Below are 15561 nucleotides of genomic sequence, written 5' to 3'. Positions count from 1 at the left end.
TAAATTTATGAACTGTTTTCTGGAGAAAGGGAATGGAAGTGACAGAGGAGAAGAACAAATGACAGGGAGGTGATAACTGGTGAAATCTCTCTTGCTTTTTCCTCTCCTCAAAGCTAAAATCCCCAGATTCCAAGCTGATAACCCTCCAAAACCCCAAGGTCTAGTTTTATTTCCAGTGCAGACCTAAAATCTTGACACTTTTCACAAGATTGTGTTCTTGTTTTCCAGCCAGATTTGAGCCTGCTTTTTGTAAAAGATCAGTGGCAAAATTTCAAGAGCCCAGAAACAACAACTGAAATGGATTTTTCAGTGTATCTCCCACTCACTCCCTCTGAAATAGTACCGTTCATTTTTACTAAACATTTAATGCAAACTAGGCTCTTTGGAAGACCTCACTGACACAGCACACTTCAGAAAATGAATTTGTATTTTTCTGCCATCCTGGCATTCTCTTGCTCCCTGTCCCTTCTCATGTTATTGAAAGGAAACAGCCCCTGGGAATGATGTATAACAAAACAGATGGAGCCAGACGTGCTCGTCTCAGTGGAGAGGGAGAGAGATTCCCCTTCCCCCACTGAGGACTTGTTACAGCTGTTTGTGTTCCCAAAGGCATCACTGGGGAGCACAACAGGAGTCAAAGGAAAGAAAAAAATACAGTGAAATATGCCGTTGCACTAATTTATCCATGATCCCATTTCAACATACTACTACTTCACTTCCCTTCCCTATAAGAATGCCTAAAATCTTTCCTTGTGCTGGCTCTTCACTCTGGTGCCTTTTATACCCCTCTGTGCAATTTCTTGTACTCACATAGCAACAGTCCTGAATGTGTCAATCCATGTTTCTTTGCTTATTATTGTCTTCCATTGTAAACATTTATTGAATGTTCATTAAAGAAAGACCACTGAAAATATAAAATTCAATTAGGGCACAATGTTTTTCATCATCTTCCGAAGTTCTTAACATTATAATAGGTATGTTTGGGCTAAATAATTAGAAATTGCTACCTGGATCAACACTTTGTTCTGGAAGTAATAAGTGTAACATTTGAGGAAAAACTGAGGATGCTCTGGAAGACACCTCAAAATAATGTTTTTAGACTTTTAGGAGACCAACTGCCAAGATTGCAGAAAATATAAGAATATTTTAAAAGCTTTTTAAAAGAAAAACAAAAATAATGTAAGAACAAAGTAAAATAGGCTGGCGATCAGTTCAGTTGTGATCTGCAAACCTTTAGGGCATAAGTGTGGCAGTATAGAAATATAGCCTGTCTAGCAAGTCCACGAGGATCTATCACAACAAATGCTACATACTGTTTAAAAGTACGTCTTGGTGATGTAGTTTTTTAATTGCCAAGACATTTCAGCATGAAAAAGCATGATAAGAGTAACATAAGAAGTTGAGGGGAAAAAAAAAGAAAAAAATCTCCAAACAGAAAGAAAAGTAAAGTTAAATTTTATATTATTCCACAGAGAGATAATATTGCATTTGCTGCTGTCATTGTGGATTTTGCTAAACTCTAGAAACACTACCCTTTTCAGCTAGGTCACAGTACAAATCAGTAGAATCTGATGCAGTTACCCTCTTCTTTCCTCCCTACTTTTCACCTAAATCAGGAATACCTCTTTATGCTCTAATTATTCTACATAAAGGACATAAAGGAATCCTAGATGAACTCTCTATTTCATCTTTTTTTTTTTCCTTTAACTAGATTATTTTGATCTCTGCTTATTTGTGTAGCGAGTTTCACAGGGTAATTCCATAGAGAAAGGAATTACTTCTGGGTGAGTTTTAAATCTTTTGCTCTTAGATGCTATTGGTTGTTGATATGGTTGATTCTTACCTTTTAATGGGAGTGTGAGGAGGGTCTACTCTACTCTACTCTACTCTACTCTACTCTATTCATAATCATTATCCCAAAATCTTAATGGTCAATTGCTCTTTATAGTCTCACTGTGAAGATCTGTGATATTCCTAAGTTGAAAAGCTATTTTGTTCTTTGCTGGCTTATCTAATTGTGACTGATTGGTCTTAGAAACCATATGCAGTCACTTGAGCTACAAATCCTCGGAGAAGGAATCTTATATTCTGCCTAGACTGTACAATTTCTGGTTTTATTGTATAGGTCTATATGTCAGTATATCAAGTGATTTTTAGTAGGATTACTCAAGAATATAAAGCTTACCCAAAAGTCCAGAGGTACATGGAAGATTAAGGCAGTACAGGCACTGCATCTTTTCGCTAGCAGACTGATGAAGAGCACTAAGTGCCAGGGGATATTATGGAGATTATCAATAAACAATAGAAATTTCACAAAAAAACTAGGGAGAAATGCTGTGAAATTTATTCACTCATCATTCTAGACTCTTAAAGTCTACCAGTTTTTTTTTTCCCTAAAAATGTCCAAGGTCCAAGTAAATATTTTAATCTTAGTCTTTACCTGTATAAAATGGATTTTACAAAAATAATGAGAAAACTCATTTACATGCAGAAAGAGGAGGTGAAACTAAAACCAAAACACAGATGTGTAATATGGGCATAAAACCAAACCACAGATTATTAGTATGAGCAAGTTCATTATTTGTGTGATTTAAGGCAGCACAATTGATCTCAAGAGCTCTGCTGACTTAGGAAAAGATGCATTGTGTGCACTGAATTGGAGACAAGGAAGATGGTGGCTTGATGTGAAATTATTTAGTGATGATTTACTCTCTGTGTTAGCCTGAAGGTCACAGTGAACCCTTCTGGCCTTCAAATGTATGAATCACAACCTTTCATGAAAGGCTAAGACTTTCAGTTGCAGAAGACAGAATTCTGATTTCCTGTCTTGAATCTCATAGTGCTCAAGCTAAAGGAAAAATCTGCTGTAACGACATAAAGTTTGACTGCGTAGTGCAAACGCTCTTGAAAATACTGATTTCTTAAAGCTGCTTAGAAATTTGGAATTTTTATTATTTTCCTAGTTCCAAAGGAAAGTGAAAAATGGAAGATGAGATGTGTTTCCAAAGACAAACAAAGCAGTACTGGGCAATGGGCACATAGCCAATATTATCCCTACTTTACCTTGTGTTCTGCTCAGCTTCCTTTCCTCAGGAAGCTCACAGCATAGCACCCACCACACTTCCCACCACTCTCACTGCAGTCTTGAAAATCGTGTATTTCAATTTTGCATAACCCAGCAATCTTCTGTCAAAGGAAATCCTCAATTTTCGGCACGTTGCTGTCTGCTTTGTAAAATGCAGAGCAGCTGATTGTAACAACTAAGGTTTTAAAGCTCTCTCAAAACCAGACTCCTTTAATCCTTCTATTCTTCTTAGAGACATGACTCTTTTTGCATTATAATGCCTCAAAATTGTATGCACAAATCTTTTTATTGACCTTCATCCATTTGACTTAAGTTTTCATACAGTTCTTCACTTGCTCATTGCAATACTGGAATAACAATAAATATATCTGGCATTCAGTAGCTGTCTTTCTTTCTGTAGATTTATATTTTCTGTGGCACTGTTTTTATCACATAGAGTCTGAAATTTTACAGCTGATAGGTTCAACATTCTAATGTGACAGACTTTTCAATAAATATCATTTCAGTCTATAGTAATAGGGCATCTGATAACTATGACAGCCTCTTCCTTTCCTTTGCTAACTTACCTGTGTGTATCTGAAATTTTTAAAGTGATTCTCTCTAGCATTTGCTATAATGATGTGTATTTCATGAAAACTAATGGTAGATGACCAATGACAAATTTGAATTTTGCTGTGTTGAAAAATAATTTTGTTGCATTAATAAATAATTGCTTGTTTTGAAACTTCATAAATATTCTTACTGATAAAGCCTTTTGTCCTTTATGTCACACAAACAAACCCTTTGATCTTTATGTCATACAAATCTTTAACTACAGCTATGCTATATGTTTTGGTAGAAGAAAAAGTTTATGATTCTTTAGCTATCCAGAGGATAGAAACTACACAATTAGGTGACATAGGTAATGAATAATTCAGATCTGATACCAAATTTTGAATATCAAACTCTCAGAAAGGTGAATTCTAAGCAAAACCACCTGAAAACTGTTTGCTTGATAAAGTCTGAATGAACTGTTCCCAAAACAGACTAGAAAACTATTTAAAAAAAAACCTGCAGTACATTTTCAAACATTCAAAACAGGGGGAAAAAAAAGGCAAAAGAAAACACAAGAAGAAACAAATAGAAATGCATCAAACTGCTTTTACTAAAGCTCACGTAGTGGTAGTCATCACTACTAGGTTTTCAGGGCAGGAAGTCAGAGTCTAATGATTTCCTTTTTATAATTTTCTTGTTTACTGCCATAAGAAGAGGAAACATTTGTTGCTAATGATTTGCTGTATGCCATTATATGAGATGTAAGTTTGCTCACAGATATCTAGGCAGGTTTTAGGAAAATGGACATTGGCTTAATCAGCAATGCTTTCCAAAGATATTGCAAACCAGTGCATGGATAGGAAGTTCAGATTACAAACACAACACATCTGGAGATGCCATTACTATTGCATCTGCTTACTCTGACTGCTAGGACACATCACAGTCTTGCTGCAGTGTGGCTTTGAGTCTTTCCTATCTCTGAAAGGGTACTGCCTTGACCAGTCGACAGGCTCTCGTGCGGTGTTTAAACTAGTCTTTGCTGTTGCTGTGGTGTCTCTACTCCCATGGCACACTGAAGTGGGGTGAACAAGTTCATTTTTATGGCTGTAGTTACAGTGTCCTCACTTGTCTGTTGTGAGTTTGTGTTAGACTCTTAGGAGGTTGGTTACTCCTGCAGGAACAATCAGTGACTGTTAGACACTTCCCCAAGAGCACTGCCCACTCTCCATTGAGTTCTCTGGGTGTAGTGCTGGTTCAGCTGCGGCTCTGCACTTTGCGTGCAGGCTTTGCCTTTGATACTAAAATTAATAACAAGTCTAAGTGAACTGTGTCCTCCCTTCTGTGCAACAGTAAAGTAATTTTTCTAGGTTTCAAAGTTAACAAGAATTAGCACCAAATATGTGCTTCAGTGAAAATTTCTGTCCTTTCTGAGTTTTGGTGATGGTTTTTGTTCCTGCTTTTGTTTGAAGCTCTGATTCTGACTCTGAAGAGGAGCCAATTACAGAGGAGGAATTGAACAAGCTGAAAGAAGAGGTAGAGGAGAAAAAGAAGCTAATCGCCACACTACGAAACAAGCCATGGAAGATGAAAAAGAAGTTGTCTGTCCTGAAGTATGGTTTGATTTCTGTAGTGAATATTTACCATCCTGCTTTGCACTTGGGACTGTTCTTTTCTGAACTTTCAATTATTTCTAGACCTACTGACACAATTAACTTAAAAACATCTCTAATCTCTCTTTCACAGGATGTACTTTCACAGAAAGTGGAGATAAATGGCACTGTAGATCAGTGCTTTCTTGTCTCTGTAGACCTGAAATCAAATATGAAAAACTCAGGCTTTTAAGATTTTTAATTTTCCATTCCATCCCCCTGCAAAATCATTCATTTTCTTCAGTTAGGTTAATGTTAGTATATTCTTCCGTTGATAAGTTTAACATCTCACTCAGGGAAAATAATACAATTTCATAAATTGCTCAAAATTACTGGGGTGGAAAGAGAGGATTTATCTTTCTATTCTAACTTTTTGTAAAGAAAAATGGATTTTTTTTTTAACTTAAGAAAAACCAAGCTGAATGGAAACTGAGCTTGCCTTTTCATGCATTTCTATGTATGCCAGATTTAAAACTGTGTTTTGCCCTAGCAAACCTATCACTACATTTTCATTAAGGCTAAAAATTAAGTATTCATTTAATAAAGTAGGTTTAGACTAGACATAAGGAAGAAATTTTTTTATGATGAGGTGGTGAAACACTGGAACATGTTGCCCATCACCCAGGGATGATGCCCATCCCTGGAAACATTCAAGGTCAGGTTGGATGGGGCTCTGAGCAAGCTAGTTGCCATCTAGTTGAAGATGTTCTTGCTCATTGCAGAAGAGTTGGACCAGATGACATTTAAAGGTCTCTTTGTTAGAGACCAAACCATTCTATGATTCTGTGATTAACATTAGCTGGTTCTCTGTCTGCTTATATGATATTGTAAAAAATAAATGTTTGAGGACAACTGATATACATTTTTGCAGTGAGGGTGAATGGTGATTAACTACCGATAGAAGCCTCTAAATGAGATGTGTAATTTTTAAAAGGATACATTTTACCTCAGCCACTGGTTGTGGCTTTGAATCAGGAGTCCCTCAATGAACGTCTGCAGCCTGTGTTGTCCTTTACCGGTCAGAAGGAGTGGGAATATCAATACTTTCCTTAAAAACTTTAAAATCTATGTTACTGTGAAATGTATGTAATGGTGTGAGTGCTTCTAGTTGTCCTCACTGAATGCTAAACTACTGCACTTTTCTTGTGCTCTGAGGTGGGCTTCCTCAATTAAGCCAATAGTGAATTTTCAAAATTCCACCCTTGTTATTTGCTTTTTTGTCTTAACAATATCTTTATGAATATTCCAGGTGAAGTGGTCCTTGTACATTCAGCAAGGGCAGCAATTCTACCTAAAAGTCCATTAGTTTATCAATTTTTAAATTCTTATATTTCTGAAATCTAAGCTGGGAGACTAGACATGCATTCTATTTTATTTGCTGACATGAGAAGGTTTATTATGCTAAAAAATGCACATCAATGTGCTCTTACAGCAGTTTGCTATAATGTTTTTTTTTCTTATGCTTTGCTACAGCCCTCTCTGAAGAAAGCTTGGAAGCACATTATCAACTTATTTACCCTAGAAAAATGTGTATTCCAAGAGCAAATGACAGTTCTTCAGATTGGCTTATTTATTCTGAATCTACTTTTATTAACTGAAGAATTACATTTATTATTATGTTTCCCTGATAATGTCATGTTTTATAGCCATGTTTTATTCCAAGCAATCCCATTCAGATTGTCATCGTTCTGTAGAGTCATGTGTATCTCAGCAGACAAAACACACAAATCCAGCACACAGCTGGAATAAAAAATAAAAGCTAAAACCTAATATTTAGTCATATTTTAAAATGTGTGAGCGGAGAATTAGGCATTTAAATTTCTGTTTAGCAACTTAGATGAAAATGGTTCCATTTGGAAGTACTCAGTACCCTTAAAAAAAATCAAACCAAATAATTTACATACTGAAGTACAGCCATAGCCCAAGTTTTCTAGAGTCCCATTTTTGTAATTGGCTCTTTGGAGCCTAAGTTCTACTGAGCTGCGATGGAAGATCTGGTGTCACTAAGCTGCTTAAAATAAGAAATAATATTTTGACAATGAGTGGTCTGTTATGATTGTAGTTATAACAATACAGAGGTATCTATATGAGCACATCTTAGGGTATCTATGTATTTGTTTTGTATTTTAGCAAGTTATTTAAGATTTATACCAGAATCATTAGTCTGATAGATTGGTATTATTCTTGTAGGTGTGGAAAAAGGACACACACTGGCTTTAAGTGCCTTAAACTTGTAAATCAACCATAAGTGATTTTTAATACTCTTATATTAGCAACTTTTACTGTCGAAACTTTTGATCAACAATTATTATTAGTGAGTATTTCCCTATGTCGTCTGCTTCTTGCCCTGTGCAGGTTTTAGAGTATTATGAGATGTGTGAGGAAAAAAAAAGAAGCCTGTTTTCTTAGAGGTAGAAGAAGAAATTTCCCTATTGTTTTTCTTCTAGCTTGCACATTAGAGGAACACTTCATGGGAGATTTCTGAGGTATCTTCTCAGAATTCTGAGGAGTATTCTTTACTGTGAGCCAAACCCCACTTCCATGTTTGTTCTGTATTAGCACACATTTTTTTTTTTCCAAGAATGGAAAAAAATGCTTCCCAGGAATGCTCAAGGATTTATTACATATTCATGACAAAATAAGACTGAAAAAATATTCCTTTTTCATGTTATTTTGAAAAGTGAAAATTAGGGTTAGTTATGACTTTTTATTTTTTTTTTTTTTAAAAAAGAAGTGTTAATTTGTCAGAACAAAGTATTTTTTTTGGGAAATATTTAATTTCCACTAAATTTTATGTTCTAAAAAAGCAACTGAAAATTTTAAATTGTTGAAACAAATTGTGTAAGCATTTTCAAGACTGATCAACACACTTGTTTTGATGACTCAAAAGCACTTTCTCCTGAAGGAGTGTGTTTTCATAACTTAAAAAGTAAAGCGTGGGAAAGATGATTTCTACTTAGCTCTAGGTACTACTTTGTAAAATAGTTAATCTTTTCCTTCATTCTTTTGTTCTGAAAATGCATGAATGAACAATAACTTTAGAACACAGATGCATAACTTGTTGCTCTGTAGAAAATGCCTTCTGTCAAAACCTGGCTGAGATACTCATTGCTGAAATGGCATTCTTAATAGAGTTGCACTGGTAAATTAGATCAGCTCTAATTTCTAATTTACATCCCTGTGTCTAAAAAGATGCATTTCAAACAGCCTTGGATTATTCTCTGAAGAACTGTGACGGAGGATCCTGGTCTGCTGCAGTGTCCCTCTGCAGTTGGAAGTTAAGCTGTACTGGCACTGTCAGACTCAAACCTCACCTTGAGACACTGTGGTCAGACATTTACAGGTCTGGTGATATGAAAAAAAGCGAGGAATAAGCCATTCAGAGGAAGAAAAGATGTTATGCAGGAAACAGCATCACCACTCTCCCATGCCCTAAGCAATAGACATCCTACCTGTGGGCTGGGGACATAGTGATCCGTGCTGCTGAGAGCATCAGTGCGGCTGGAGTCCAGGCTTCTTCTCATTTCCAAGAAAAATATTCTCCTTCAGAAAAGTTTTCTTGTTCTTTTCATTTTCCTTCCACTGGTTTACATGGTTTGTCAGTTCTGCTGTTATGGCTTCTCTATGGGAGATGATAATTTGTGCACATTTCCTTTTGACACTGCCTACAATTACCTGAAGAGCCATCAGATGATAATGACCATCAATCATTATTCAGAAGACTGAGATTTCAAGAGGAGGATAAACTACTGAAAAAAAAAATTAGAAAAAGGTACAAAAGGTACATAGCTTCAGCTGCTGGAAATTGGAAAACCTCCAGGGAAAGCTACCCCAATTTACCCCTGAAGGTCTGAATTCGGGGGCTCAGCTCTGTCTGTGCATGCTCCTGGATGGGTTTTGCACAGATATGAAGGAAAGGGAAAGGATTAAAAGCTCTTCTACTACTAATCTCACTCCCCTTGTTAGTGCACATAACACTTCAGATAGCCAAAGTTTTGTGCTGTAAAGTAGCAAAGACTATTAAGAGCTGTGTAGTATACATTCATCAACATCCATTATGTACCATATAATCAGGGAATTGAGCACAAGAATCTGGAAATGTGCCAACAGTGGTCTCACTTCAAAGCTCCACCACAGGCCAGTTAGCAAACTATGAAAACAAGTGAAACGAGAATATTAAAAAAACAAAGGCAGTCAAATGTCAAGCTTAGGCTTTTTAAAGGACTTCCAGTTAAATACAGACCATAAAGAGAACCATGAGACCTTCTTGCTTTTTGTAAGAAAATCAGAGCAGAGCAGAGCCATCTCCTCTTCATCTGCCAGGGGCAGAATACAATATGGCAATTTTCCAGTATTTGTTTAGTAGAATTTATTGTATTACAGGACTTAGATTACTCATCAAGAGAGAGGAATTGGAACCAGAATATTTTATGAGTATACAAAACCCAAAGATACATAAGGTGGATGTGTGGGATGGTGGAAATTTCTCATCTTTGGATGCTCTCTTTGTACTCTGATGAATCAGTATTTCATCCCTCTTACTGTGGACACACTGGCGGTCCTGGAGGCCAGACTGCTTGTCCTGGAGGCCAGCTGGGTATTAAATAACACTATAATTTGCTCATTATTACTGCTGAACTGCTTTTAAAGTGGGTTTGCCTGACAACAGTTGTTTTGTAGTCAGTTTTTAGCCAATCTTTTGAAGACTTGGAGAAGTCCTGGGTGATCAATATTAATACGGCATTTCTTTTTAATGAGTTTTTAGATCTTGGAGGCTGAAACCTTTCTGAACTGTTACTGAAAAATGTGAGCAATCCACTTGAATCCTATTCATTAGCAACAGCCTCTGAGAGCTGTAATCTATCCTCTCTCTGCAACACTGAAGTGCCTGAACTACCGTACACCTAGCACTTTGGAAGCTGTAACTCCACACCTAGTATTAATAATTAACTCAGTCTTCTCTGGGACAATAATGCCCAGACCTATGCAACATTTATTAGTTCCTTGTGTCTGTAATTCAATTAATAAGGTTTCTCTGAACCTTCTTTAAATTCACAGTTAGCTAACGGGGCACACTTTGGCCTGTCTTGTGATATAGGTAATTTACCTATAACACATGATACGAGTGATTACAAAGCTCAGTTTTGTCGCTCTGCGTTGTTTTTGACACTTGCTCATGTTAGTGAAGTTGCATTACTTCCAAGTAGGTGTGCATGTATATGTATGTGGCTTTAGTTCTTGCTGTGGTTTCTGAAAGAGTTCTATGTGTTTAGGACTCCTTTTTATTGCTTGATTGTTTTTTTCTATCTTTACTTTATTATTAGTACAAAAGAAATGGAGGAAAGGACAAAGTGTGGCAAAAGCCCACAGGGATGTAGAAATAGAGGTCCTTCAGTGAGATAGTTTAGACACCAAAGTAGAAACCTGAATTAAGTAATATAATGAATTACGTTTAATAAAAAAGAGCATATGTCACAGACATAAAAAGGACATCACAAGCCTGTTCCTTGACTGAATGGTGCCAAGTCATTGTTGAACTTCTAAAGCCAGGAAGCTTAAGCAGAAGTCAAGGAAAGGTCTCCTTAACTTACAAACCACAGAGGTCAAGAGTAACCCAGTGGAGCTAACCTGCTGCAGAGCTGGTGAGGGATGAAAAGCTGAGGTGGAGAAGGAAAACATGTTCTGTTTGATGGCTGCAGCATCATATGGTAGTTATGGTTTCTGTATTACTTCCTTGCAGATAACTGCACATATATTTCTGCCTCATTATCCTTAGGCTCTCTTTCAAACTCTGCTTCTGCATTGAATTTCCTTTTCAGATATTTCATTAAAACTCTGGTGGGAAGTTTCCATAGAATCAAATTGTTACTGAGGTTTGCATTTAACTACCAATGAAATAAGATCATGCAAGTCATGCAAATATTCATGGATGCAGTTAACAAACAGGCTACTGTGGGGCACTTAAAAACTGCTCTACGTATTTGCATGTGGTCCCTTGTAAGACTTAGTCTCTCTAAATGAGCAGTATGAAAATGCTATTTAGAATACTATTGATAAAATTAACCACACACCAGAAGGTAAGACATGCTTGTAGAGCATCAAAGGCAACTTGGTTTCCTTTATTCCAAAGGCGATGTCACTCTTTTCTTTCACAAAATATATTTTTTTAAAAAAACTATTTAAGCTGCATAATAATCATAGAATCATAGAATCATCTAGGCTGGAAAGGATCTTTAAGATCATCAAGTCCAGCCATTAACCTAACACTGACAAGTCCACCACAAAAACATGTCCCTAAGTGCCACATCTACACTTCTTTTAAGTAGCTTCAGGGATAGTCACTCAACTGCTTCCCCAGGCAGCCTTTTCAATGATTGACAATCCTCTACAAACCCTTCCTGCCCTCAAGCAGATGAACACTCCTGCCCAACTTGGTGTTATGTGCAAACTTCCTGAGAGTGCACTTGATCCCCTCATCCAGATCATTGATAAAGATATTAGACAGAACTGGCCCCAATACTGAGCCCTGGGGAACACCACTTGTGACCGGCTGCCAACTGGATTTGACTCCATTCCCCACCATTCTTTGGGTCATATAGCCTATGCTACTTTTTTTTATTGACTATGCAACAACTATTAACTATGTGACTAGTTTGGCTATTACCTCACAAGAATGGGAAATATTAATAACCACAATTTTAAATGCATATTTGAAACACCTACTTGTCATGGTCAGTGTAATATATGCATTAATGTCAAAAGTCTTATTAATTAAAAAATCATAGTGTATTGTAACTAGATTAGAATGCAGATACGGTGTAAATGGAAAACTAAAATTATACTGTAAGCCCACCACTTGGACTTAGTTGTTTCTTTCAAGATTTACACAACAAATTTGTAAGTACAGGAAAGCAATACACTAAAAAATGAAAGGAGTTGCTTCTTACCTCTTTCAGGAAACGTGAAAGTAGCTTCACAAATACTGTGCATGCACGGATCCACCTGGTTTTGTACTCTGGTTTGTTGTATAACTCAGTTGACTGTATGCGTAACCACCCAGTAAGAAGTTTTACTGGTATCAGGTCATTGTCTGGTTTGTTTGTGCTGCAATGATGAACTTAGTCCAATGCATACCAATGGAGTGAAAATATGAGAAAAACAGATTATAAAGCAGTAACATTTAGGAGTGGTTTATAACAGTTCTGTAACCAACACACACAGGAGTGGAGCAGTCTTGGGGAAGAAGGAATGTAAGGAGAAAAGAAACCTCAGCCACTGGAAAAGTAAAACTTAGGGAAGCATTCAGGAAAGCCAGCAGTATTAATCCTGGAGATCCAGATTACCACCTTAGAAAGCAATGTTTTGAGTTTGTCCTGAAGAAAAAGCTTAAATACTGCTGATGCTCTAATTTGAAAGATTGCTTGTTGGAGACCCCAGGAGGCACACAGGGATAAGAAATACTCCCTTTTTATTTTGTAGAAAAGCTTGTAAAAAGACATTTCAAACAAGTGAACAGAAGGCTTGGATTAAGAGATCAAAATAAATCTCTTTATTACTTCCGTTGCAGAAAGTTCCGTCTTATTTTGGCTTGGTTTAATTTTATAGCAGAACATGTTTGTCGAAAACTTTTGTGTTCAGTTACAGATTCAAAATGCATTCATATCCACTATGGAGGATTTTTTTAATGTGATAATGGTTGTTTTCATATTACGACCTTAAATTTCTAATTTACTGCTTCACTGTAAAATAAAACAAATTAAAATATGAAATCCTTATATTCTACAGCATAACTGCATGTAATTAGTGACTGAAAGCACAGATTTTCTACAGCTCTATAGGTTTTGATTTCAGTAATTTTTCATGAAGCTCCAATTATTAAATTACCTAGTGGTACAAGCAGCGGTAGAAAGTTTTCCTCTTCAGTCCAGAATATGATATGCTAACTTGTGAGACTGGTACATGTCCAGTTTATTGATTCTGGCTGCTTTTATTGTACTGCTCCAGCACTGACTGCTGAGTTTACGAGGAAGCTGCCATCTGCTATTAGGACTGCCTTGTATCTCCTGACAGTGCAACAAGATTTTAAATCCCGAGGACATGGATTTAAAAGGGATTCTTGGACACGGGTTTTATGAAGCTGAAAGAATCTGCTTTCTCTGACTTATTTGAAAGTATGAAACTTGAGAATACAAATTTTTGAGAGTCAAAATGAAAAAACAAGACGTGAGTGCTGAGCCAGAAAATCTCTAAAGGACCCACAGTGCCTTGGAAAATAAAGACGGCTCAGTCAGTGTCAAAGTCAGCTAAAGTACAGAAAGATCAGAATCCAAAATCCAGAATACAAATGTGATCCAGAAGCACAGAACTGAGAATAAGAGATCTAGAGCCTTAAAAGACACTGATTCGATCCCTGAGGAGCACTTTGAAGTGGTGAATAGGTGGGATGTGTGGCTAGGGTGATGGCTGGCTATTTTATCTTTTTTTTAATCTGAATCTGTGCATGCCTTTTGCCACAGGGAAAAGAAAAAAAAAAAAGAGTGATTAGACTTAGATTTGTGTCACTGTGTGTAGCTTTTTGCTTCTGCCAACCTGTGTCTTTGAAGGAGAAAACGGGATCTCAGTGGGAAAAGGCATACTGAACTCCTGGGGAGGTCAGGTGAACTGGCAGTTGTCCTGATGCCTCATCAGTTGGGTTTAGGTGTGACCACTCAGAAAGTGAGAGTGCTCAGAAGGATCTTGAAGAGACAAATCTCTCAAAGAGGGAAAGCTAAATTAAGTAGCTCAATCTTGCACTATCTTGGGAGGTGTAGAAACAAAAGGCTATTCAGAACCTTGGTACTGCGAGCTAAAGAGTCTGGTACAGTGGGTGTCTAGTCAGGAAGTGTTTTAATAGGTCTTCAGATGACAGCATGAAGATCATCCTAAGCATTGGTAGTTACTAAAAATACAGAGTATTTTTGAAGATGTTGAGATTTTTTAACCATGAGTTAAGAGAAATTATGACACAGCTAATAGACTTCTTCACATGTAATTTCTAATTCTCCTTTATCACAGCTACATGACTATTCTGTTAATGCCATTGTCAGATTGTGCATTTTAACACAAACTTTTTGCTTGCTTACATAAATTATGTGAGCAGAAGATATAAGCATGAAAATTAATTTTACTCTGTGTACTTATCTGTAGGGCTTCTAGAGAGACGTGCATCACAATTAACATTTTCCCAGTGGTCTGCCTTTCCCGAGTGTTTAGTGTAATATCTAATGTAATATACAATGCTTTGCTGTCAGTTAGTGCAATGATAAAATAGTTGTACAGTTTTGTGCATGCACTGACAGATAAGAATTCTTAGTCTATTTTCCAGTGGTTTAGATCAGGACATTTAGTCCTTAGGACACATTTTCTTAATAGAGATACACATGAAATTCGTATTTATGAATGAAAACTAGATTAAATGGAGGAAATATTAGTATGCTCTTGATCTCACCTGCTTATTGTTTTAATCTGTGGACATTATGCCTTTTAAAAACAATTTTAAAATCTTCCTTTCATATTTGTATCACCAGAGTATTATTTAATTTCCATATCTTTATAAACAAAATCTTAGTCTTTTGAGGACCACTGAAGCTATATTTCTAAGGAATGATTCTGAGAATGGTACCGTTAGAGATGATAAATGCAGAAACTCTGAAGAATTGAATTAAATCTAGTCTTGAGAAGGATAGACAGAGGGGAACCAAAGATCTAGTGTATACAAATCTACAAAATAAAAAAATGAAAATGAATTTCCCATAGATACCTGGACAACAATTTATGTGGTAGCAGGAGGAACAGCAGTTTGTAAGTGGCACAAACTGCCAGCAGCTGAACTGCAAAAGAAAGTCACTGTGACTGAAAATATTTGATAATATTAACTGGATGTAGGCAGATCTCAGAGCTCCAAATACATTTGAATTAGAGTAGATGACTGAAGTTGCTTGTTCTGTTTGCACTACATATGATTAGTCTTCTATGAAATGCAAAATCTTATAGCTTTTCTTTCTAAATATTACTAAGGGAACAAGATTATACAAAACTCTATGAGGACTTAGAACACATTAAAAATTACATTGCTGTTGTAGAGACATTATCATGTTAACCTTAGCATTAACTACATCTCTCTTTTGCTGTGATTTTCCAGGGAAGCCCAGCTTTTTGTGGAAAAGTTTGAAGGTGCTCTTGGAAAAGGAAAAGGAAAAAAATTCTATGCATACAAAGTGATGATGACCAAGGTAAATTTATTATTTCTCTAAT

At 36.5% G+C, this 15561-nt stretch overlaps 2 protein-coding genes across 2 annotated transcripts in view; both read left to right on the top strand.

Moving 5' to 3' along the window:
• The window catches only part of ANXA1 (annexin A1), a 419725-nt gene that overhangs the window by 189500 nt on the left and 214664 nt on the right, over positions 1-15561 (top strand). The window lies entirely within an intron of this gene.
• The window catches only part of TMC1 (transmembrane channel like 1), a 57820-nt gene that overhangs the window by 963 nt on the left and 41296 nt on the right, over positions 1-15561 (top strand). Inside the window, exons 3-4 of the mRNA XM_086770657.1 lie at positions 5089-5229; positions 15449-15539. Coding sequence (XP_086626783.1) covers positions 5089-5229; positions 15449-15539 — 232 coding nt within the window. The remainder of the gene's footprint in view (positions 1-5088; positions 5230-15448; positions 15540-15561) is intronic.

This window comes from Chlamydotis macqueenii, chromosome Z, assembly GCF_036417535.1.
Source record: "Chlamydotis macqueenii isolate bChlMac1 chromosome Z, bChlMac1.mat, whole genome shotgun sequence".
In the NCBI taxonomy this organism is placed as follows: domain Eukaryota; kingdom Metazoa; phylum Chordata; class Aves; order Otidiformes; family Otididae; genus Chlamydotis; species Chlamydotis macqueenii.
Note: the sequence above shows the minus strand (reverse complement) of the source record. Positions and strands in the feature narration are given on the sequence as shown.